This window comes from Pleurodeles waltl, chromosome 3_1, assembly GCF_031143425.1.
Source record: "Pleurodeles waltl isolate 20211129_DDA chromosome 3_1, aPleWal1.hap1.20221129, whole genome shotgun sequence".
NCBI classification, from domain to species: Eukaryota; Metazoa; Chordata; class Amphibia; order Caudata; family Salamandridae; genus Pleurodeles; species Pleurodeles waltl.
Window position 1 is genome coordinate 669,558,347 of NC_090440.1, and position 24,837 is coordinate 669,583,183.

The window sequence follows — 24,837 nt, forward strand, 5'->3', positions numbered from 1 at the left end:
GGGCCTCCTATTTGATCCCGATGACCACACCTGCATCGACCCGCATCACGGGCACTGAACAGCACGCTCCTAGCAACTGATTCACAGGCCTACTTGTTCCCAGACTATACACGAGCAGTCGAGGTTAAGGCTGTTATGTTTTTCCCATACTATACACGAGCAGTGCAATAACGGACCTCCTTCCTGGAGGTCAAGCATCATCTCTACCAGCTGGGGGTCCATTTGGGGTTGGGGGGGTATTGTTCGCTGCACATCTGAAGATCATTTCCAACAGTACAACTACATTTTTCACCCACTCGAAAGACACCTGGGATTGGGCAGACCAATATAGTGGGGACCACCTCCCACAGCGCCCTGGACCCCCCTTGCATTCATCATGCCCACTACGATGCCGCAAGGGTAAGGCTCAAGTGAACGGAAGCGCCTCTCCCCCGACCCTACATTCCTCCCTGATCCATGCACCGTCACCATCATGCCACCCAAAGAGACATTAGATTCCTTACCCTTAATGTACGAGGGATGCACACGGCTAAAAAGCAATATGCCATCTATTCCTATGCTAAGTGCCAACTGGGTTCCATTATCCTCTTCCAAGAATCACACATGACTGCTGAGGAATTAGGGTTCCGGCACACTACATGCCACTATCTACTCGGGGTATGCATGTGATGCTCTGATATGGGCTCAGACCTGGTGTCTCCGTTCAGGAAACTGGTGTTACAGTGGATAGGGATGGCAGGTATGTGGTATCAGAGGGTCACCTGGATAGCAGACTTATCCTAACTGGCAGCATTTATGCACCCAACATGGTGCAAGAAACCTTCTTTGATTCTCTGTTGACCTGCCCCACAAAACCCAGGTGCCATGGATCCTAGGCGGAGATTACAACTGTGTGTTGGACCCTGTCCTGGACAGATCCCACCCCCACTGTCACATTCCCTCCCCTGCACCCAGGCCACCTGATTTCGGCGCCGGGTCCATCACTGGTCCTTAGCCAGCACGGGGCCCTCACTGGTCCTTAGCTAACACTTGGAGGTCACAACATGCCGGTGCTAAGCTTTACTCCTTTCACTCCATCCCTCACAATCTCTATGTTCAGCTGGACCGATTCCCATGCTCATCCTCTGCGATACCCCTCAGTCGGCACTTGGATTATATAGGGTGCATAATTTCGGACCATGATGGGAACATGGTGGATCTGAGATGGCTGCCTCCACGCATCCGAGACAGCTCGGACGACCTAGTCTTCTACGCACATCCGTCAACAAAAAAACACAACACAGCCCCCACCAGAGCTATCAAATGGGATGCATTCGAAATAGTGACCAGGGGTAAGTGTATACAGGAGATAACTGGAGTCCGCAGGACCCTAGAAAGGGAGATAACCGAAGCTGAGAGTCATCTTGCAGATTTGGGGAAAAAAGGCAGACTGTGCCCCAACCGTTGCCTCAACCTACACAGACGTGAAATTATGCCATCCTCCTTGAACTTCACATCTCATGCGGCCAAGGTCCATAGGGAAGGAAACAAATCTGGGTGCTTGCTCATCAGGCAGCATGCTTCCGCCGGCCCTATCACAGAAATCTAGTTGCACTCAGGCATGGTGCTGCATGGCCAGGACAAGATTCTGCGGGAGTTCCACACTTATTATTCTGCGATCTACCAGGCTCCCATAGATACCGCTCCAACTGTCACACGATAAAGTTCTCCCACTTATTCCTGCCACTAATAGAACAAACATAGATGTCCCGCTCTAAACGCAGGAGGTGACACAAGCCATTCGGGACCTGGCACATAACAAGGCCCCCGGTTTGATAGCCTCTTCTCTACAATCCTCACACCCAGACTCAGATGTATAAAGCTGCCCTCAGTTCTGGAGTGGTCCCTCAATCGCTTTGGGAATTTCTGCTGGTCCCTATCCCTAAACCAGACCAGGACCCCACACAATTAGGATCATACAGACTCATAGCCATATTAAGTGCAGACTATAAAATATTGATGAGCTCAGGTTGTCTCGGAGCTTAAACATGTAGACCAGAATGGGTTTGTCCCGGGGGCCGCAACACATCCCAGAACATACAGTGCCTCTTCCATATACAGGGAGTGCAGAATTATTAGGCAAGTAGTATTTTTGAGGATTAATTTTATTATTGAACAACAACCATGTTCTCAATGAACCCAAAAAACTAATTAATATCTAAGCTGAATATTTTTGGAAGTAGTTTGTAGTTTGTTTTTAGTTTTAGCTATGTTAGGGGGATATCTGTGTGTGCAGGTGACTATTACTGTGCATAATTATTAGGCAACTTAACAAAAAAAAATATATACCCATTTCAATTATTTATTATTACCAGTGAAACCAATATAACATCTCAACATTCACAAATATACATTTCTGACATTCAAAAACAAAACAAAAACAAATCAGTGACCAATATAGCCACCTTTCTTTGCAAGGACACTCAAAAGCCTGCCATCCATGGATTCTGTCAGTGTTTTGATCTGTTCACCATCAACATTGCGTGCAGCAGCAACCACAGCCTCCCAGACACTGTTCAGAGAGGTGTACTGTTTTCCCTCCTTGTAAATCTCACATTTGATGATGGACCACAGGTTCTCAATGGGGTTCAGATCAGGTGAACAAGGAGGCCATGTCATTAGATTTCCTTCTTTTATACCCTTTCTTGCCAGCCACGCTGTGGAGTACTTGGACGCGTGTGATGGAGCATTGTCCTGCATGAAAATCATGTTTTTCTTGAAGGATGCAGACTTCTTCCTGTACCACTGCTTGAAGAAGGTGTCTTCCAGGAACTGGCAGTAGGACTGGGAGTTGAGCTTGACTCCATCCTCAACCCGAAAAGGCCCCACAAGCTCATCTTTGATGATACCAGCCCAAACCAGTACTCCACCTCCACCTTGCTGGCGTCTGAGTCGGACTGGAGCTCTCTGCCCTTTACCAATCCAGCCACGGGCCCATCCATCTGGCCCATCAAGACTCACTCTCATTTCATCAGTCCATAAAACCTTAGAAAAATCAGTCTTGAGATATTTCTTGGCCCAGTCTTGACGTTTCAGCTTGTGTGTCTTGTTCAGTGGTGGTCGTCTTTCAGCCTTTCTTACCTTGGCCATGTCTCTGAGTATTGCACACCTTGTGCTTTTGGGCACTCCAGTGATGTTGCAGCTCTGAAATATGGCCAAACTGGTGGCAAGTGGCATCGTGGCAGCTGCACGCTTGACTTTTCTCAGTTCATGGGCAGTTATTTTGCGCCTTGGTTTTTCCACACGCTTCTTGCGACCCTGTTGACTATTTTGAATGAAACGCTTGATTGTTCGATGATCACGCTTCAGAAGCTTTGCAGTTTTAAGAGTGCTGCATCCCTCTGCAAGATATGTCACTATTTTTGACTTTTCTGAGCCTGTCAAGTCCTTCTTTTGACCCATTTTGCCAAAGGAAAGGAAGTTGCCTAATAATTATGCACACCTGATATAGGGTGTTGATGTCATTAGACCACACCCCTTCTCATTACAGAGATGCACATCACCTAATATGCTTAATTGGTAGTAGGCTTTCGAGCCTATACAGCTTGGAGTAAGACAACATGCATAAAGAGGATGATGTGGTCAAAATACTCATTTGCCTAATAATTCTGCACTCCCTGTACAGGACCAGGTCCAAATGCTGCTTATCTTATTCTGGACCTAGAGAAGGTGTTTGATACGCTCTCCTGGAATTACGTTTTTCTGGTGCTTGCCCGTATGGGCGCTGGAAAACGTCTACTTGCGTACACTTGACTACTTTATAGGAATCCTACATCATGGATTTGGCTAGGCTTCCCTATCTCTGCTTCTTTTTCAGTTAGTTGGGGAACTCGACAAGGGTGTCTACTCTCCCTCCCGCTCTTTGCGCTAGCGATGGAGCCCCTGGCCATCCGGCTTCGAAGGGAGGGCCAAACCTGGGACATTCCTTTAGCAGACCGCACACATCATATCACTATACGTGGACGACTTGCTACTATATCTCCGGGACGTGACAACAGCTCTCAATTAACTTCATGACACTTTGTCCAGCTTTGTCAAAGCTTCAGGACTGCAAGTTAATTGGACTAAGTCAGAAGTCTATCCACTCTGTCCCAGCCAACCATACACTTTGGAGGCACAACTTCGTTGGTGCCAAGAGGCAATCTGCTACCTATGCTTCCAACTGTATCCCGCTCCTCATGACCTGTATGAAGGGAATCAACACGGAGTCCTGGTAATCATCCAGTCTTAAATCAGCTTCTGGCAATCCTTCCCCTTTGCCTCAATTGTCAAAATAGCCCTAGAGAAGATTAATATTCTACCTTGGCTGGTGTGTTACATTCGCCAACGTCCCTGTCACCCCCCAGCTCTTGATCTTCACTGACCTAGACTCTCTCCTATATTTGTGCTTATTTGGGGCTCCACGTGGTGTTGAGTGGCCCTCAAGAAGTTGCAACTCCTGGTGGACATGAGGGGACTGTGTTTGAAGCATATTATCTAGACGCACACCTACAATGGCTATTGCGCTGGACCAATGTGTGATACATGGGTGAGACTAGTGACTCCCGAGGAGTTCTCTTGACTGCTACAGTACGTAATATTCTCCACCCGCAATTTTCACATGCAAGCATGCTTCAAAGACATCACTTATCTCACGGCAAACCAGCATATGCCCCTAACCTCCCATTGGTTGGCGTGAGCAGCTTCTCTGGTTTCTTTTCCTCAACCGACCTAACAGCTTGGACAACGCACTTCTTGCATACGATCGGCGACGTCTATTTTGAGGCCAATTCCTCTCCCTTGTCCAGCTGACCATAGACCAAGCTCTCACCCCTGGTCAGTTACTTAAATATAAGCAACTATGCAAGACCTGCCGCACCCTTTAGGGCACAGTAGAATCAGAACGGACCACCCCTTCAGTCTTGCAGGCCATACTTACGATTCATGCAGGCCGCCACCTCATTACCTGTCTTTATAAGGCCATCCGCGACCTCTGGAATGCCCCCTCATCATGTTGAGAAGTAAGTGGTAAGATTTCGGGAGCGCCCTGCATGATAAGGAGTGGGAACAGGCTCTAGAGCACCCCCAGCAGTTCTCACAGAACTCTTGTTTCAAGAACATCAAATTAATTATGGTGCATACAGCGTACCTCCCCCCCAGCTGAACCTCTATTACCCTGCTGCTCATGCTACGTGCCTCCATTGTCACTTCCCAGATGCTGACCTCAAGCACATAGTATGACCCTGTGTAGCGGTGTGGGGCTACTGGCATGCGGTGCACACTACCCTGCAAGAGGTCACAGAGCTCACAGACATTCACACGTGGGAGGCATGCACACTAGCCATCTTCAAGCGCAGAAAGAGACAAAAAGTGTGTTCCTGCTTTGTAGCCATAGCACTCCTCCTCGCCAAGTGCACACTCACACTCACACTCCACTGGCGCTCCCCAGCGCCCCTGCTGGTGGAGGCGTAGCATGGGCTCTGAACTAGTGGGCCACAGCTGAGGATGAAGGCCTCCGCTAGGTCGGCACCTTCGTAATCACCCCATTTCTTCCCAATGGGCCACCTTCATCAAGGATTTTCAGCTGAAAGTATGCAAGGATGAAATGCCCTCATGATAACACTCCTGCCTACAGCCAGTATCTCTGGCAATCATTTTTCACACCCTGTTCCTTCCACTTGAAACCCCCCCCCCGCACCCAACTCTGCCATTGTGCCCCCCCCCCTCTGCTATAATTTGCACCCCCACCGTCAACTTCCTGTAGCTGGTGCTCTGCTCTCAATCATGACAGCACTTTTCAGGACACGACAATCTATGCGCTATACCCTTTCAAGACAACTCCACTCACCGCCAATGACACAGCACCAACCTCGTCTCCTCCCCATTTATATCGCCTCCCCCAAGTTTCTTGCATAGTGGTAGAGCATGGACACACCCCGCCAGTTACGCACCTACTACTTTTCCACACCTCTTGGTACTATGCAATGTTTCTGTTTTTCGTGGTGCGATGTCATCCGCTGTATTGTTGCACATTTATTTGTACTCATGCCGCTATTGTGCATTTTTCAAAACCCAAATAAAAAGGTATTTAAACAAAAGGACACTAATTCAACACACTAGCTTGTGCTTGCAATACCTCTAGGCCTTTTATAAGTTCTGCCTCACTTAGCAAGACTATTTAATGCTTCTTTATATTGTTGAACAACGACTAGTCTGTTTCCCCTTACTTTGCAGGTCCTTTTAACAACTATGGGCCAACAGTTCTGTTTGCTTACTTTTTCTTGTTTTTTCCCTTCTGCTACTAGTACTTCCGAGGCGAGGTAATCATCCTGTAGATGTGTTTGCTTAGTGAGCTCTACACACCTACTTCAGATCCCCCACTAGTACATTCACCAATCAGCAGATTCTCTTAAAGCGGTATTTGGACATATTTTGGGGACTCAGGATAATCTCTGAATGTGACAGCAGGCTGTGCTTTATTCAGGCCCGGTTCTAGCGGGTGGGCCAGGCACACCCAAACATGACCTTTGGCCCTCCCAATTGGCAGAAGCGCCATGGCAGAAGGCCATGGAGAACGCACCTGTGAAATGCTTCCTCCATGTCAACAGCCAAACCCTGTGATGCTCTTTCAGTTAGTTTATGTTAATTATCAGCCAAGGCCAGCCCGGCCACTTTTCCAAAAGAAACAAAACGCCCATTTGCTGTAGTTTTAAGAGTGTGCAAAGGCCTGCACGTTATACTAAATAGGACTAAGAATACAATTGTACTCCTTTGTAAAATGACTCTTCTGTCTGTATTTACATTATTTATTAGTCAAGGATCTTTGCAGCACTAGAATGCTTTTAAAGGTGTTTTATATTTAAATTTGCTGTTTGAAGTATGCGCAGATTAGGGCTAAAAATACCACCTTTAGGTGATTTTGCTTATTTTTCTACCATTTGGGATGTTTAAATACTGGTGGCGCCGGAAAAAAAAAAAACTGACAGGTGGCAACCGTAGTCAGTGTCATTGAGGAACCTCTAGAACACATTTTGTTATTATAAATACTTTTAAAGTATGTCCTGAAAAGGGGAAAAATGACTTTGGTGACTGTCTCTATTTTGTACTAGTTGAGACATTAAAATAATCATGTCGGAAGAAAATGGCCTTGTGGCAGCTCTGGCTTGTGTCGGAGGCAAGCTACAGTTGGGCAATGTATATTAGGGGCATGGGGACAGGGTGCTACCTGCCAAAGTGGCATCAGAGTCCAGGGCTGTGAGCATCCTTCTGAACCTCAGTTATGCTGGTTTCTGTGTGGAGTTCTGGGAATGTTTATCAAGACTTTGCACCAGTGCAAAGGCACGCAAAGTGCAAAACTTGTTCCAGTGCAAAAGCTTTTTTTACATTAGAAAACAACCTCAGCGTAGGACAAATAATCCTTTGTGCTACTTTGCACCATGTGAGAATGACATGGCTTCTATATGGGTATTCTCACTCTACAACCTAGGGTTTTTGACGCAAAATCCTGTCTACAGACAGAGTTTTGCACCAAAAAAACAACACCTTCTTGAGGCAGGTCTTACGTGAGGAAATTTTCTAATTTGTTTTAACTTTTTACATGCTCCATGTGTGCGCCCATCTAATGTGTGAAAAGTTTTAAAGTTTGTCTAGGCACATGTACTTTGTACTGGGAGGTTAACCATCAAGTACAAAAGTTATGCTAGGCATCATGCACACACCGTTGCATCATGGTGGAAAGGAATGTATGTATGCTGCTAGGCAGTCTGTTTGTTCATGAGCGCTTAAGAAGAGAGCATCGGTGCCATATCTTAGTAGAAATGACCAGTGGAGCATCGCAACTTTGGTTGCTATGCTGCATGTTGCTATTTTGTTTAGTAAATGTGCACCTACATGTCAGTGACTATGCACGTGTCAATGAATGAATTTGTGAGTGAGGAAAAGAGTGACTGCAAAAAAGTAAGAGTATGTGGGTGAGTTGAATGAGTGTGAACTAGAATGAGGGAGAGTGAGTGGCAGTGAGCGAGCACAACTGTGAGAATGAATGAATGCAAGTTAGTGAGAATGAATGAGAGTATGATTGTGAATGATAAAATATAAGTGAGCACATGTTAAATGTGGTGTTATGGTGCGCTATTGACTCTGGCATACTGAAGGCAATTCTTGACTTAAAGGCACCCATGGCAGAATTCTGGCACTGGCATACTGGAAACAATTATTTGTATGACAAGCACCTGTGAAGAAATCCTAGCAAACAGGGGCACACTAGACGTTATAATTAGCATATGTGGACACCTTTGACAAAAGGCTGGCATCGGCGTACTGTATGTAATTTGTAGCATAGGGGCAACTTTGGAAAATTACTGGCGTACTGAGGACAATTCTTGGCATAGGGGTCACCTGTGTCAAAATGCTGGCACTTTTAAAGTATTTTTTGGCATAAAGGAGGACAACCATGGTAAATAGGAGGGGGCAGTTATGACAAAGTGCTGGCCCTGACATACTAAAGATAATTTTTTACGTCAGGATCAAACACAGTTTATGGTGGCACTAATGGCAAAATTCTGGCAGTGGCATATTGTATGTAATGTATTGACTTAACGGTCACTTATGGCAGATGTAGAGCACACCGGACAATATGCTGTATTTGGCACTATGGAGGCACTTTTTGTCATGTAGGAGCACCTCTAGCACATTTTGGAAAAATGGGGTGAACTTTTGGGAGCATCAGGTTAAATTGGCCTGGCACATCATGAAAGACTTGAATATTTAACAAGAGCAGAGCCTATGGGGTTTCAGCATATGTATGTGAAAACCCTGTTTTAAAATGCACTATCGGTCCCATTTTTTCAAAATGTTGATCAGGGTAGATCTGTGGAACCCTCCCTAGAAGATGTCAGGCTCACGCACTTCACTCTCTGCAATTCAGAGCAAGTAAAACGGCTCACCACTTTAAAAAATCACCAGCTGAGACTTCAAGAACAGCAGGCAAACAGTGTTTTCATGAGCACAGTTTAGTTTTTCTACCTTCCACAAGAATTGAGCCTGGGATTTTACACTTTAGATTTTGTTAAATTAATAAATTCAGCAGTGCCATGTGCACTTTTCCCAGTAAATAAAAACATGATCTAAATCAGTGGTTCCCAACCTTTTTGACTTCTGTGGACCCCCATTTTATCATTACTGGAACCCAGGGACCCCCACTGATTCGTTATTGGAATCTGGGGACCCCCCATTAAGTTATTACTGAAAGCTGGAGATCTAATCTATTAATATTATTTAATTTTCCAAGCAGTCGCGGACCCCAAGTGGTCCCCAGACCACAGGTTGGGAACCACTGATTTAAAGAACAAACTTTTTTAATGATTTTTTGTGGTTTTATTATGTATATAAATGAAAAATTAAGTCTGTGAACAAAACGATCACCTCTATGGTTTACATGAGTGATAGAACCTACAGGTGATTTTAAATCAAAATGTATTAGGAGTGAAGAATAATTTAGGCCAATTATATAGTTTATATTCAATACATGGTCAACTTTACATCAAGTAATACTTGTGCACATAACTACTATTGTTTTATTTAAATCCATTTTTCGCTCTCCCTATGATTTAGCTATACATTTCGGATTGTAGTATACAGTAGGGAAACTATCAAATAATGACTGTGGTATAAAACCTTGTTGTGGCCATGCAACATTACTTGGTAGGAAGATTGAGGGTCAAAGTACATATGTCACTGCCTTTGATGTCATTAAAGTCAAGGATGTGTGATGCCCTTTCCGTTACCCTAGACATGTTGCTGAATCAACATCAAAGTGTTAATTTAGGGCTTTTAGGCTACCTCCAGAACTGACATAAATTGGGCCTGCATTGGCCCACCCAGATAAAAATACCTAGAACCGGGCCTGGCTCTATTTTAAAATACACAGTTAATAGACCTTTTACTGCTTGCTTGTAGAAAACTGTGACCAATTTATCAGGATGTAGGCTGGCTTCTTTTCTGGTTGACTGTCTCATATTTATCTTGCAGGATCTGGCGTGGATGCTCACGTTCTACGTTCGACTCTATTTTACCTACCAACCTCTCCTTGGTGTGGGCGGACTTGTGGGCCTCTTCTTTCTGGTGAGGTGAGCTCCCTCTACTGGATCGATGCTCCATTCCACCCCATCATCTTCATTCGGGCATCCACAGTTCCAATATCCTGTCCCTAAACTACCCCAAAGAATACTCTGCCCCCACCGGAATGCCCAGAGGTCACTGTAGCTACGTCTGCGTGGTATTTTATTGATTTGTTGTCCCACTGGTCGGGTTACAGTAGGTTAAAAGGTTTGCTTGTTGCCGTCCTAGAAAATGTCCTAAATGATTACTGGTTTGCTAGCTGTGGTGAGCAGACTGCGGATTACGGACCAAGTGAACCTTTCCTTTCTGTGTGGGCTCTGACGAGTAACTGGCTGGTGTGTTACTTTCTTAGACCTAGTCCTGGAGAGCAGCTGCTTTGTGTGTTTGTAACAGATTCCTAGAGTATAACTACTGCCTGTGCTTTCTCAGTTGGCCGATACATGGAGAGTAACTGACCTATCTGCTTTCCTCCCGGCAGTTTCCTTAGTGGAGACTGCCTGGTTTACATGTTTATTACTGGCCAAAATCTTAGGGGGGAAAAAAGGTCTGTGTTTCCGTTTCACAACTGATTCTTGAAATGCAACTGGTTTATGTGTTGCCTTGCTGTGCTGGTGTAAGAGTAATGGATGCTTGGACATACTCGGAAGAGTATCTTCAAGGCAGTAGTCTTTACTTTCTCAGTTAGTTGGTTGCTTTGGTAAACTGGTCTTGAGTTTCATAGCGGGTGTATCTCAGAGTTACAGGTTCACGTTTTCACGCTAGCCATATTATTGGGTCAGTAGCAGGTTGTTGTTTTTGCACGGTGGGGGCCCATAATCTAGATAACATAAATTGTGGTTCGATGGCATATGTTGCTGCAGATACACATGTTGAGCACAGTCCGCTGCCTGGTGTTGGGCTCGGAGTATTACTAGTTGTTTTTCTTCGAAGAAGTCTTTTTTGGTCACGGGACCGAAGGACTCCTCCCTCTTCGGCTCCATTGCGCATGGGCGTCGACTCCATCTTAGATTGTTTTTTTCCGCTGTCGGGTTCGGACGTGTTCCTTTTCGCTCCGTGTTTCGGTTCGGAAAGTTAGTCAGAATCTCGGAAGAAAGCGTCGGTATTGTTCCGTTCGGTATCGGGATAGTTAGGTACATCGACACCGATCATCGGAAGACTTTGGGGTAGCTTCGATCCCCCATCGGGGCCTGGTCGGCCCGACCGCGTGTGACGCCGAAGCCGATGGAACGGACCCCGTTCCGTTTCTGCCCAAAATGTCACAGTAAGTATCCTTATACAGATCAGCACTTGGTCTGTAACTTGTGCTTGTCCCCCGAGCACAAGGAGGATACCTGTGAGGCCCGTCGAGCCTTCCGGTCCAGAAAAACACTCCGGGACCGAAGAGCCAGGCGTCTACAAATGGCGTCCACGCCGACTAAACAACGTTTCGACGACGAAGAGGAAACATTCTCGGTTCCGGACTCAGAATCCGGAGACTCCGACGTCGAACAACAACAACAAACAGTGAGTAAGACGTCGAAAATAAAGACCATCGAAAAAACAAAAGCCCAGGGGACGCCACTGCCAACAGGCCATGGCTCGACCCATAAAACCGGCGACCCGTCGAAGGCGCCGAAAAAGGGCACGCCCATAGCGAAGACACCCGACTCCGGTCGAGGGACCGCCATGGAGCAACCTCGGAGCCGAGATAGCGGCTCCGAGAAGCAAAAACAAGATGCCGGCACCGAAAAACATCGGCACCGAGACACACTGCCGAAAGCCACAAAAATTCAGTCGGTACCGAAGCCGAAAAAAGATTCTCTCTCGGCGCCGAAAAGTTCCACACCTCCTTCCTACACAGAGGAACAAGGAATAAGTGGCCAGATGCACAGATTTGGACAAGAGCTCCAAAGTGTAGAATCAGACTACACACAAAAGAGACTGTACATCCAACAAGACACAGGGAAGATATCAACCCTTCCCCCAATAATGAGAAAAAGAAGGATCGGATTTCTCAAGGATGACGCACAACCACAAGCCAAAGTGGTTAAAAAAGTCACGCCTCCGCCCTCTCCACCACAACAGGCATCGCCGGCACAAACTCTGCCACAAATGCACTCACCAGCGCAAACTACTATAAGTCAAGATAATCAGGATCAAGACGCTTGGGACTTATACGACACCCCAGTGCCGGACAATGATCCCGATTCATACCCCACAAAGCCGTCACCGCCAGAGGACAGTACATAAATACTCGCAACTGGTGGCTAGGGCAGCAGAATTCCACAATGTCCAACTGCATTCCGATCCTATAGAGGATGATTTTCTATTTAACACCCTCTCGGCTACACATAGCCAATATCAATGTCTCCCAATGCTACCAGGGATGTTACGGCACGCAAAACAAATTTTTGAAGAGACCATAAAATCAAGAGCCATCACCCCAAGGGTGGATAAGAAATATAAACCACCACCCACAGACCCAGTGTTTATTACTTCGCAGTTACCACCTGACTCCGTAGTAGTAGGGGCAGCTCGCAAAAGAGCAAATTCCCATACATCTGGCGACGCCCCACCTCCGGACAAAGAAAGCCGAAAATTTGATGCGGCAGGAAAAAGAGTCGCATCACAGGCAGCCAACCAATGGCGCATCGCAAATTCTCAAGCGCTGCTAGCCCGATATGACCGCGCACACTGGGATGAGATGCAACTTCTCATAGACCATCTTCCCCAGGAATACCAAAAAAGGGCGCAGCAAATAGTTGAAGAGGGACAAACGATTCCGAACAATCAAATCCGCTCTTCAAAGGACACAGCCATTGAAAAACTTAAAAAGGACACAGACACGGCCAAAGCCATGGGCGCACTCTACTCCCCGCAGAGCAGAGGCTCTTTTAGAAAAACTCCATTTAGAGGGGGGTTTCGTGGCCAACCCACAGACACCACCAGCCAACAAACAAGAACCACACCCTATCAGGGTTCATTCCAAAGGGGAGGTTTCAGGGGATATAGAGGGGGTCAATTCCCAAGGAGTAGGGGAAAATTCCAAACTCCAAAAACACCTCCACCTAAACAGTGACTTTCAAGTCACACAACCCCTTCACTCAACACCAGTGGGGGGAAGACTAAGCCAATTCTACCAATCTTGGCAACAGATTACAACAGACAATTGGGTACTAGCAATAATCCAACATGGCTATTGCATAGAATTCCACAAATTCCCACCAAACATCCCTCCAAAAACACGCAAAATGTCACTACAACATTTAGAACTTTTAGGACTAGAAGTTCAAGCACTACTGCAAAAGGATGCAATAGAATTAGTACCAGTACAACAAAAAAACACAGGAGTTTACTCCCTGTACTTTCTAATTCCAAAAAAAGACAAAACATTAAGACCAATATTAGATCTCAGGACACTAAATACCTACATCATATCGGACCACTTTCACATGGTCACACTACAAGACATCATTCCACTGCTCAAACAGCAAGATTACATGACCACATTAGACCTAAAAGATGCGTACTTTCATATACCAATACATCCTTCTCACAGAAAGTACCTAAGGTTCGTATTCAAAGGAATACATTACCAATTCAAGGTGTTGCCATTCGGAATAACAACTGCACCAAGAGTATTCACAAAATGTCTAGCAGTAGTAGCAGCACATATCAGGAGACAACAAATACATGTGTTTCCTTACCTAGACGATTGGCTAATCAAGACCAACACAGTAAGAAAGTGCACAAACAACACCACATATGTCATACAAACCCTTCACAAACTGGGTTTCTCCATCAACTATACAAAGTCACACCTCGAACCGTGTCAGACACAACAATATCTAGGGGCAACCATCAACACAATTGCCACTCCAAATCCACAAAGAGTTCAAGCATTCCACAAGGTAATAAGTGCTATGTTTCCAAACCAAAAGATACAAGCAAAATTTGTGCTAAAACTTCTAGGCATGATGTCATCATGCATAGCCATTGTCCCAAACGCAAGACTACACATGCGACCCTTACAACAGTGCCTAGCATCACAATGGTCACAAGCACAGGGTCAACTTCTAGATCTGGTGTTGGTAGACCGCCAAACATACCTCTCGCTTCTATGGTGGAACAGCAACAATTTAAACAAAGGGTGGACATTTCAGGACCCAGTGCCTCAATACGTTATAACAACAGATGCTTCCATGACAGGGTGGGGAGCACACCTCAATCACCACAGCATTCAAGGACAATGGGACGTACACCAAACAAAATTTCATATAAATTACCTAGAACTGTTAGCAGTATTTCTAGCGTTAAAAGCCTTTCAACCCATAATAACACACAAATACATTCTTGTCAAAACAGACAACATGACAACAATGTATTATTTAAACAAACAAGGAGGAACACACTCAACACAATTGTGTCTCCTAACACAAAAAATATGGCAGTGGGCGATTCACAACCACATTCGCCTAATAGCACAATTTATTCCAGGGATCCAAAACCAACTAGCAGACAACCTTTCGCGAGATCACCAACAAGTCCACGAATGGGAAATTCACCCCCAAGTTCTGAACAATTACTTTCAAATTTGGGGAACACCCCAGATAGATTTGTTCGCAACAAAAGAAAACGCAAAATGCCAAAACTTCGCATCCAGGTACCCACACCGCGAATCACAAGGCAATGCTCTATGGATGAGTTGGTCAGGGATATTTGCATACGCTTTTCCCCCTCTCCCTCTCCTTCCATATCTAGTAAACAAATTGAGTCAAAACCAACTCAAACTCATACTGATAGCACCCACATGGGCAAGACAACCTTGGTATACAACTCTACTAGACCTTTCACTAGTACCGCATGTCAAACTACCCAACAGACCAGATCTGTTAACACAACACAAACAACAGATCAGGCATCCAAACCCAGCATCATTGAATCTAGCAATTTGGCTCCTGAAATCCTAGAATTCGGACACTTAGACCTCACACAAGAATGTATGGAGGTCATAAAACAAGCTAGAAAAGCTTCCACTAGACACTGCTATGCATCTAAGTGGAAAAGATTTGTTTGCTACTGCCATACCAATCAAATCCAACCATTGCATGCCTCTACAAAGGACATAGTGGGATACTTACTACATTTGCAAAAAGCAACCCTCGCTTTTTCATCTATAAAAATACACCTTGCAGCAATATCTGCTTACCTACAAACTACTCATTCATCGTCTCTATTTAGAATACCAGTTATTAAAGCATTCATGGAAGGGCTAAAAAGAATTATACCACCAAGAACACCAGCAGTTCCTTCATGGAACCTTAACATCGTCTTAACAAGACTCATGGGTCCACCTTTTGAACCCATGCATTCCTGTGAAATGCAATATTTAACGTGGAAAGTCGCATTTCTCATTGCAATCACATCCCTCAGAAGAGTAAGTGAAATACAGGCATTTACCATACAAGAACCATTTATTCAAATACACAAAAATAAAATAGTTCTAAGAACAAATCCAAAATTTCTACCAAAAGTAATCTCACCATTCCATTTAAATCAAACAGTAGAATTGCCAGTGTTCTTCCCACAACCAGATTCCGTGGCTGAAAGGGCACTACATACATTAGACATCAAAAGAGCACTAATGTACTACATTGACAGAACAAAGCTAATCAGGAAAACAAAACAACTGTTCATAGCTTTTCAAAAACCACACATAGGAAATCCAATCTCTAAACAAGGCATTGCTAGATGGATAGTCAGATGTATTCAAACATGCTATCTTAAAGCCAAGAGAGAATTGCCTATTACACCAAAGGCACACTCAACCAGAAAGAAAGGTGCTACAATGGCCTTTCTAGGAAACATTCCTATGAGCGAAATATGTAAGGCTGCAACCTGGTCTACGCCTCATACATTTACTAAACACTACTGTGTAGATGTACTAAATGCACAACAAGCTACAGTGGGCCAAGCTGTACTAAGAACATTATTTCAAACTACTTCAACTCCTACAGGCTAAACCACCGCTTTTAGGGGAGGTAACTGCTTTATAGTCTATGCTCAACATGTGTATCTCCAGCAACATATGCCATCGAACTGAAAATGTCACTTACCCAGTGTACATCTGTTCGTGGCATTAGTTGCTGCAGATTCACATGTGCCCTCCCGCCTCCCCGGGAAGCCTGTAGCCGTTTAGAAGTAAATCTTAAATCTTAAACATTTGTACATTTGTAAATAATTATTATAAACTTTTTATGTACATACGTATTCACTCCATTGCATGGGCACTATTTATAGCAAACAACTCCAGCCTCACCCTCTGCGGGGAAAACAATCTAAGATGGAGTCGACGCCCATGCGCAATGGAGCCGAAGAGGGAGGAGTCCTTCGGTCCCGTGACCAAAAAAAGACTTCTTCGAAGAAAAACAACTTGTAATACTCCGAGCCCAACACCAGGCAGCGGACTGTGCTCAACATGTGAATCTGCAGCGACTAATGCCACGAACAGATGTACACTGGGTAAGTGACATTTTCATTTTTCCTCATTGGACAGATTCATTGAGAGCAACTGGTTTGTGTGGGTGACGCAGATGAATCACATTCCGATGAACATCGACTATGACCAGAACAAGGACTGGGTCTCCACTCAGGTGAGATTTTGGCAATCGGAGGTGTCTGTTGGGGTGGAAGTATATCCTGTTACTTAATGGAAAACTGAGACATGAGGGAGTTGAGAAAACAAAACTCTGGGGATAGTGAGCTTGTGAGAAAGAACCAGAGAAACCCAGTAAATGGGGAAGGAATAAATAGGCTGGACAGGGAGCTAGAAGACCAAGGTTGGATAAACATGCTCATCGTATGAAGGTACATGAGGGGTGGAAGTTGCGACGAGGAGGTCAATTCTAGTTTAGCGTCTTATGGAAGGATTCTGTGGTTTTACTCTAACAGTCTCCCTCTTGGTTCAAGCTCCAGGCTACCTGCAACGTTCATCAGTCACTCTTCAATGACTGGTTCAGCGGACACCTCAACTTCCAGATCGAGCACCAGTGAGTATGGATTGATATTAAGGGGTAGCAGACGGCAACCAAAGAAGTGCTCCTGAAAATCCCTCTCGCCTATCCCTTTTCTTCACTTTTCAATGCATTCCCTCTTCGTTCAGTTTAATGTGCTTATCATATGCTTTGGTTCTATGCATGCAGAGGGTGCGCTGTAGAATGGGGTGGATAACTTGCAAGCTTCTACAAAAACTTGGTTTAAACTCTGAAATGATTAAGGTAAGGTGTGATAAGAGTCCCCTTGAGCTGCAATGAGACCACTCTTTCCTCTGCGCCACACAAACTGTGCACTGCCTCCTTGAAGGCGTACGGTGCGAACCTTCCGAAGCAGCTGCGTTACTAATGGAGGGTGTATAGACAGATTCCTCTCAAATGACCTTCTCTTTATGCTTCTCCTCCAGGGTGTGTGGCATCTTAGTTCTCATTCAAAATGGTGAAAGCCTGGTGGTTCATCCAGACAGAAATAGGTGTGCCAGCTCTAGTTATAATTTTTACTGTGATAGAATTCCTACCAGATACCAAATTCCACTGGAGAAAGGATAGATACACAACTGGCTGGCAATAAAAGCCTAATTACCAAGATGATAAAACGAGTAAAAGCTTACAAAGAGACACATTTTTCTTAGGGGGGGGGGGACAATAAAATGTGTGAGCTTGCAATACAGATGAAAGGATAATGCTGTATAAGCGTACAAGACATTTAACAACAGAGTAACTATCTAGTGTGTTCAGTCTAATGGGAAGTAGGCCAGTTAAGTTGCAAAGACATTAGATTTCAGAGCATAAAAAGGGAATTCCAAGCCTACAACTTGGTTCAGAATGGTCAACCTGACTCGGAATAAACAATCACTGTTCCTTCCTGATATTTTAAGTTGTTCCACTCAGCAGATTCGTACTTCCGTGTTTGCGTCACATATTTAATATTTTTAGGACACTTTTTGTAGACCTCATCTGTGCATATTGTGTCAGACCTAGAACCCAACAACATTTTCTCTGTGTGTTTTTTACATCCCTTTGTAATTTTGAAACGTCTTAATCAGTTTGTTGCCATTTTTTAATAGAAGCAGGCTGTATAATGGGACATACTGTCCCATAAGGCTTGAAAACTCTGAACTAGTCTTAAAGCAACGTTTGTTATACAGAGCCAGTGCTGGAAAGTAGGGGGACCATGCCGGAATACAGTTCTGGCAGCTATTTCTGGGCTGGATCTGAGATCCATCCGACCCAAAAAAATATGCTGAATTTGTTCTGATATCTTGTGACACCAAGTATGATCCTGGCTGGAAGCCATCTGGAGCCTTACACCTGGATACCAATAGAAAGGAAGGAAGCAAAGACGTGTAGCTTATCACTTCACAAGTACTTTAGAGAATCTATCTATTATATGAAGGCAGGTTTTTTTACTTTGTTCTCTCCCTCCGCCCCCCCAGTAAGAAATGTGCACGTACTGTAAAAACAAGATTCTTGTTTGTATGAGTACTTACACTAATAATGATTTAAATGGCACCTACTATTTTTTTATTTAGTTCTTTTATAGTGCTACTCACCCCAGAGTAGTATGTCTTTATATTACACACAGAGACACAAAGTGTGTAATTCAATTTACAGGAGGTTTTACTTGTGACAATGAGGGTCATAAGTTGGAGGAATCCCATATCATCCATACTTGTGGAAAATATATGTTAGGAGTGAATGGTTGGGAGAAACAAAGTCATGATGTAAAACGTAATGCAGTAATAGGGGTTGTCTGTACTAACAAGACTTTATTAATTCCCAGAGGAGCTCATCATTGCAATCTTAGAATAACAGATTAAGAAAAGAAGGATCTAAACCCATGATTTACAGTTTACATGTAGCTCCATGATGCTGGTAAATAGATCACCGTGTTATTAGAAGGACTGCAAATTATGACCTGGGAGTTACAGAATGATCTCAGTGCCAAAAGCAATAGCCCACTTACCCTTTTACATAAAATACAATTCTGTGATCTGCCTGATATGATCTGCTTTGCAGCAGCCCCATGAACACTATGCTACCTTGCGAGTCAAAACTGTTACTGGTAAAAAAAACAAAGAACTCTTACTCAACTGCATTAACCACCAAAGTTATCTTCCTCTATTATAATCACCTCAGAATGCCTGGGCATGCAAAGATCCCCACAGCAAGTGTTGTAACCCTGGAAGGTACTTTTAAATGCAGTTGATTTGTAACCAATTAATTAAGCTGGAACAGATTTGCTGCGACATTTGTCCTTGTTGCCAATTTGTTTGACAAGTTTTTTTTCTAAAATGTATGCTTTCTGGTTCTGCCTCTCCCCCTCAGTTTATGGGTTCTAGGGGGTCATTTGTTCTTCCAGTTTCAGTAGTGTACAGAACTATATAAATGCATAAATAAAACACTCACAGGTGAGCGTGCTGGGTTATAGCCGGCTCCTGGTTCACCAGCCTCACGTTACCTGAGGATTCCAGGCTACAAGCAGCAGTGACAAGTTCTGTGACAAGAAAACTGAGGTTTTCACATCCAAATTGAAAGTGATTCTTCACAAAGAGAAATGCACCTTACTGTCCTGCCTGGAGTCCAGCATAGCTCACATGCTAGATCTCAACGACATACACCTCTGGCCCTAGCTCGCACCTCTCCTAGCTCAGCTGCTAGTCATTCAGATCCAGTACCTCCAAGCCTTCCCTGCTCCCCTGTCTTGTATCAGCCACAGTGCTCTTTGAGCATCACAGTAATCTCGACCCACACCCTTATCCCACTGTGCTGTCAGCCACAGTGCTAATGCACTTTCGGTATCATAGATACCTCCATCCAGAGCCCTACTCCGCCATAGGTGCTGGAAGGAGGAGTGTGGGAGGTGCTGCACCAAATTAACCATGCTGGAATGCAGAAGGTAGATGAGACATTAATATGCCTTTACATTTTGATTGTATTGTGTTACATTTGCAGTGCGTTCAAAGAGAGGTAAAAAAATAATGCTATGCTATGTCTTCTGTCAAATTGCTGCTTATTCTTCTAACATGCAGATTGGTGTTTACTTTTCTTTATCTGACTACAAAGTCAAAGAATATTGTAAAGATACTTTTCTTTTTCTGACTGCAAACAATGTGAGAGAATTTTGTAAAATGAACTTTGTTACAATCGTGCTGGGTTACAAGGAGTGTGAAAGTAAAATTTGAAGAACTGTAAATGAACTGTACAAAATATCCAACATATAGCAGAACTCATGAAAGCACAAATGAAGCATATTTTTGTGATTCTGTAGTATGATAGAAACAGATTTTAATGATCATTAAAAATAAGGCACTTTACTTGGTGACGCACAAATGATAAACAGTGTTAAACCTGATTTTCACACTTTAGTGTTTGTGTTACATCGTTCAATCAATAACACTGCATGTTTCTGCTGATTTACTGGCCATTTCAATAAAAAATGTGCTGTCTGTAAATGACAGTGTACTACCACACCATGCTTTATTAAAATATGTTAAGTGTGCTGCAAAATGCACAACCCGATACACAAACAGCACCCTTACCAATCTTCTGCTAAATGGGTGTGGCTCATTTGCTACACTTGTTATTAGTGTGACCCTGGGTTTTTCACAATCCCTGTGACTTCAGTGATGTAACATTGATGGCAGCAACCCAACTATGAAAATTGTTCCTGCACCGCTGTACTCCCCATCCTGTCAGCCACAGTACTCTTTGAGTGTCACAAATATCTCGATCCAAAGCCTCATCTCCATCGGTCAGCCACAGTACTCTCCCTGTCCTGTCACCTAAGCCACAGAACTCTTTCAGTATCACAGATATTTCCACCTACAGCATTAAGCCATCCACCCCCATCAGCCTCAGTGCTTTTCAGGTCGAAGCCTACCAGACAGCATAGCTGTCTGGTTCGATAACTACTTCTTAGGGACCTTCGGAAAGCTTCCCTGGGAATGTATTCCTCCCAATACATACCATTGGCCTTGAAGGTTGTAACTCACATTTGCTTGCTTTCTATTTTCTGGCTGTATTTGTTTTAGCCTGTCCAGCTTCAGTTTGTCCCTTCCTTTGCCCAAAACCTATTTACTGTATTCTTCCACCAGTACTGGATTTCTACAGGCCTTTAAATCTTGTTCTTGTCACATTTGCTGTGTGTTGGAAATGGCCTTTCCGCAGGGTCACCCCCAGCCTTTTTGCCTTCCTCCTTTTTCTGACCTCATTTTTGCTAGCTTTAAGACTCTGCTCACTTTACCACTGCTAATCAGTGCTAAAGTGCATCTGCTCTCTCCTTAAAACATGGTGACATTGGCTCATACCCAATTGGCTTATTTAATTTATTTGTAAGACCCTAGTCAAGTGCACTACATGTGCCCAGGGCCTGTAAATTAAATGCTACTAGTGGGCTGCAGCACTGGTTGTGCCACCCAGATAAGTAGCCCCCTAACCATGTCTCAGGCCTGCCTCTGCAGTTCCTGTGTGTGCAGTTTCACAGCCACTTCAACTTGGCATTTAAAAGTACTTGCCAAGCCTTAAACTCCCCTTTTTCTACATATAAGTCACCCCTAAGGTAGGCCCTAGGTAGCCCATAGGGCAGGGCGCTATGTAGGTAAAAGGCAGGACATGAACATATGTGTTCTATATGTCCTGGTAGTGTAAAACTCCTAAATTCGTTTTACACTGCTGTGAGGACTGCTCCTTCGATAGGATAGCATTAGGGCTACCCTCGTGCACTGTTTGAGTGGCAGATCCTGATCTGAAAGGAGTAGACAGGTCATATTTAGTATGGCCAGAATGGTGATACAAAATCCTGCTTAATGGTGAAGTTGGATTTTACATTACTATTTTAGAAATGCTACTTTTAGAAAGTGAGCATTTCTTTACACTTAAATCCTTCTGTGCCTTCCAATCCATGTCTGGCTAGGTTTAGTTGACAGCTCCCTCGTGCATTCACTCAGACAACCCCAAGCACAGGATACTCAGTCACACTTGCACACATCTGCATCTTGAATGGGTCTTCCTGGGCTGGGAGGGTGGAGGGCCTGACACTTACATGTCAAAGGACAGTAGCCTGCCCTCACACAAAGGTCTGCCACACCCCCTACTGGGACCCTGGCAGACAAGACAGAACTGAAAGGGGACCTTGTGCACTTCTAAGCCACTCTTTGAAGTCTCCACCACTTCAAAGGCACATGTGGGTATTTAACCAGGGTCTCAGACCCTACCAACTTGGACACTTCTGAGGTAGACACTTCTACTTCATCCAACACTTCCTGGAGAAGAAACCCTGAACTAGAACTTGCAGCCTGCCCAGAAGAACAGCCTGGCTGCCCAAAGAACTCACCTGACTGCTTTTCTGCAAAGGACTGCTGCCCTGCTGCTCTCTGGCTGTGCTGAGAAGTGCTCTCCAAGGGCCTGGATAGAACCAAAAAGACTTCATTCCTGCAAAAGAACTCCTTGTGCAGTGGAAATCGACGCACAGCCTGCAAGAAACGACACACAGCCTACATCAGGGTGAGAAAATCATTGCACGCCGAACTGGAACGACGCAGCCCGACTTCGCAAGGAGAAGATCAACGCAGCACCAGCGTTGCGACCGGAAATTCTACGCACAGCCCACTGGATCGACACAAAGCCGAGCCGGAACGACGTAGCCTGACTTCCTGAGAGAAGCGACACAGCGTCTGCCATGCAGTAGAAATTTTTATGCATCGCCCACCGGATCGACACAGCATCTGTGATTTCGTCCTGCACTCCCAGGATTTTGACGCATCGTCCCCAGGGCATCTGAAAACCTAGCAACCCGAAGAGGATCCCAGTTTACGCGCTGGAAATCGACGAAAAGCCTGCCCTGCATGAAAACTCAACGACGCATCACCTGTGTGCGCCGGAGAAGTCGAAGCACACCTCCTCATTTTCCACGCATCTCCTCCCGAGCGCAAACCAAGTACTTTGTGCTTGCAAGAGACACTTGTTGCTTTTTAAAAAAGACTAAAGACACTTTATATCATTTTTACAGTGATATTTCAACGTATACTTATTGAATCTTCATCGTTTTGACCTGCATCTTACCAGATAAATAGTATATATTTTTCTAAACACTATGTGGTGTATTTTTGTGGTGTTCTTCTCTGTTATTGCACAAATACTTTACACATTGCCTTCTAAGTTAAGCCTGACTACTCAGTGCCAAGCTACCAGAGGGTGGCCACAGGATAATTTGGATTGTGTGAGACTTACCCTGACTGGAGTGAGGGTCCTTGCTTGGACAGGGGGTAACATGACTGCCAACCAAAGACCCCATTTCTAACACTGTGCATTCAAAGATGGAGGTCAAATGTGAGGTTCTGTCTACCAGGGAGCTCAGTGTTTAATTTTCTCTCTCTACTGAGAGGATTTATGTGACAATCCTGCTGGGTAACCATGAGAGACAAAAAGGCTGTAGGGTAACCATGCGAGACAAAAAGGCTGTAGGATGTTTTTTTTTCTAGCCGACTACTCGTGGTGTGCCATATGTTTTTTTTTTCCTAGCAGAAAACAAAATATAAATGTCTGTAAATTAACCGTGCAGATATTTCAGGGTATGGAAAGCACAAATTAAGCGCATTTCTAGGTAATTTGGAAGTGTGGTTGAAACATATTCTAATATGACCAAAACAAATTAATATACTAGGTGATGATATTTCCACACACTGTTTGTGTGCTGTTTACTTTTATCAGTAAAACTGTATGTCTGTGCAAATGTAATGGTCATTTCAATTGAAGATGTGTGGTCTGTAATGGTAGTGCACTACCACACCATGCATACCTCACTTTACCCCACTCCACACTACTCTGCACCACTCCACAACACTACACTCTACACCACTCCAAACTAAGTCACTGAACTCTGCTCTGCACCATTCCACTCTAGCCCCACTTCACTTGACTCCTCTCTATACTACTTCATGCCTATGCAGTCTAGCCCGCACAACTGTACTATGCAGCGCAACACTCTTCACCATTGCACTCTGTGCCAATCCACTCTAATTTACTCTGCACCACTCCACCCTACAACACTCTACTCACTGCAACTGCAGTCTATGCCACTGCACTCTACTCTGCAACAATCTGCTGTAGACCGCAGTATTCCACTGTCACTGCAATCTATGCTGCATCACTCCACTTTACCCACTGCACTCTACACCACTTTACTAAAAGCCAATGCGCTCTACGCCAGTGTACTCTGTCATTCTACTCTGCACAACTGCTCTGTATGCCACTGTACTCTCCATCCCCCTACTCAATGCCACTGCACTCTCTGTCACTTTACTCTGCACCACTGCACAACACCGCACTCTGCCACATTACTTTGCGCGACTGCACTCTATTCTGAATGACTCTACTCCACTCTATGCCAGTGCACTCTCTGCCACTTAACTCCATGCCCCTCCACTCTATGCTGTTACACCCTACCCCAATCGACTCTATGCCACTCCAATCTGCTGTGCAACACTGCACTCTACTTCACTTCACTTGATGCCTCTCTACTCTGCATCACTCTACTGTGCCAGGTCACTCTACTGTGCACCACTGCACTCTTCGCCACTGTACTCTGCACCACCCTACGTCAGTGCACACTACAACGCAGTCTATGCCACTGCACTATCCACCACTGAACTGTATACCACTGCACTCT

General features: G+C 44.6%; 1 protein-coding gene across 3 annotated transcripts in view; it reads left to right on the forward strand.

The window, feature by feature from the left end:
* The window catches only part of FADS1 (fatty acid desaturase 1), a 196,287-nt gene that overhangs the window by 165,781 nt on the left and 5,669 nt on the right, over nucleotides 1-24,837 (forward strand). For all 3 annotated transcript variants that reach the window (XM_069223231.1, XM_069223232.1, XM_069223230.1), the window contains exons 9-11: nucleotides 10,048-10,145; nucleotides 16,673-16,769; nucleotides 17,086-17,165. In XM_069223231.1, coding sequence (XP_069079332.1) covers nucleotides 10,048-10,145; nucleotides 16,673-16,769; nucleotides 17,086-17,165 — 275 coding nt within the window. The remainder of the gene's footprint in view (nucleotides 1-10,047; nucleotides 10,146-16,672; nucleotides 16,770-17,085; nucleotides 17,166-24,837) is intronic.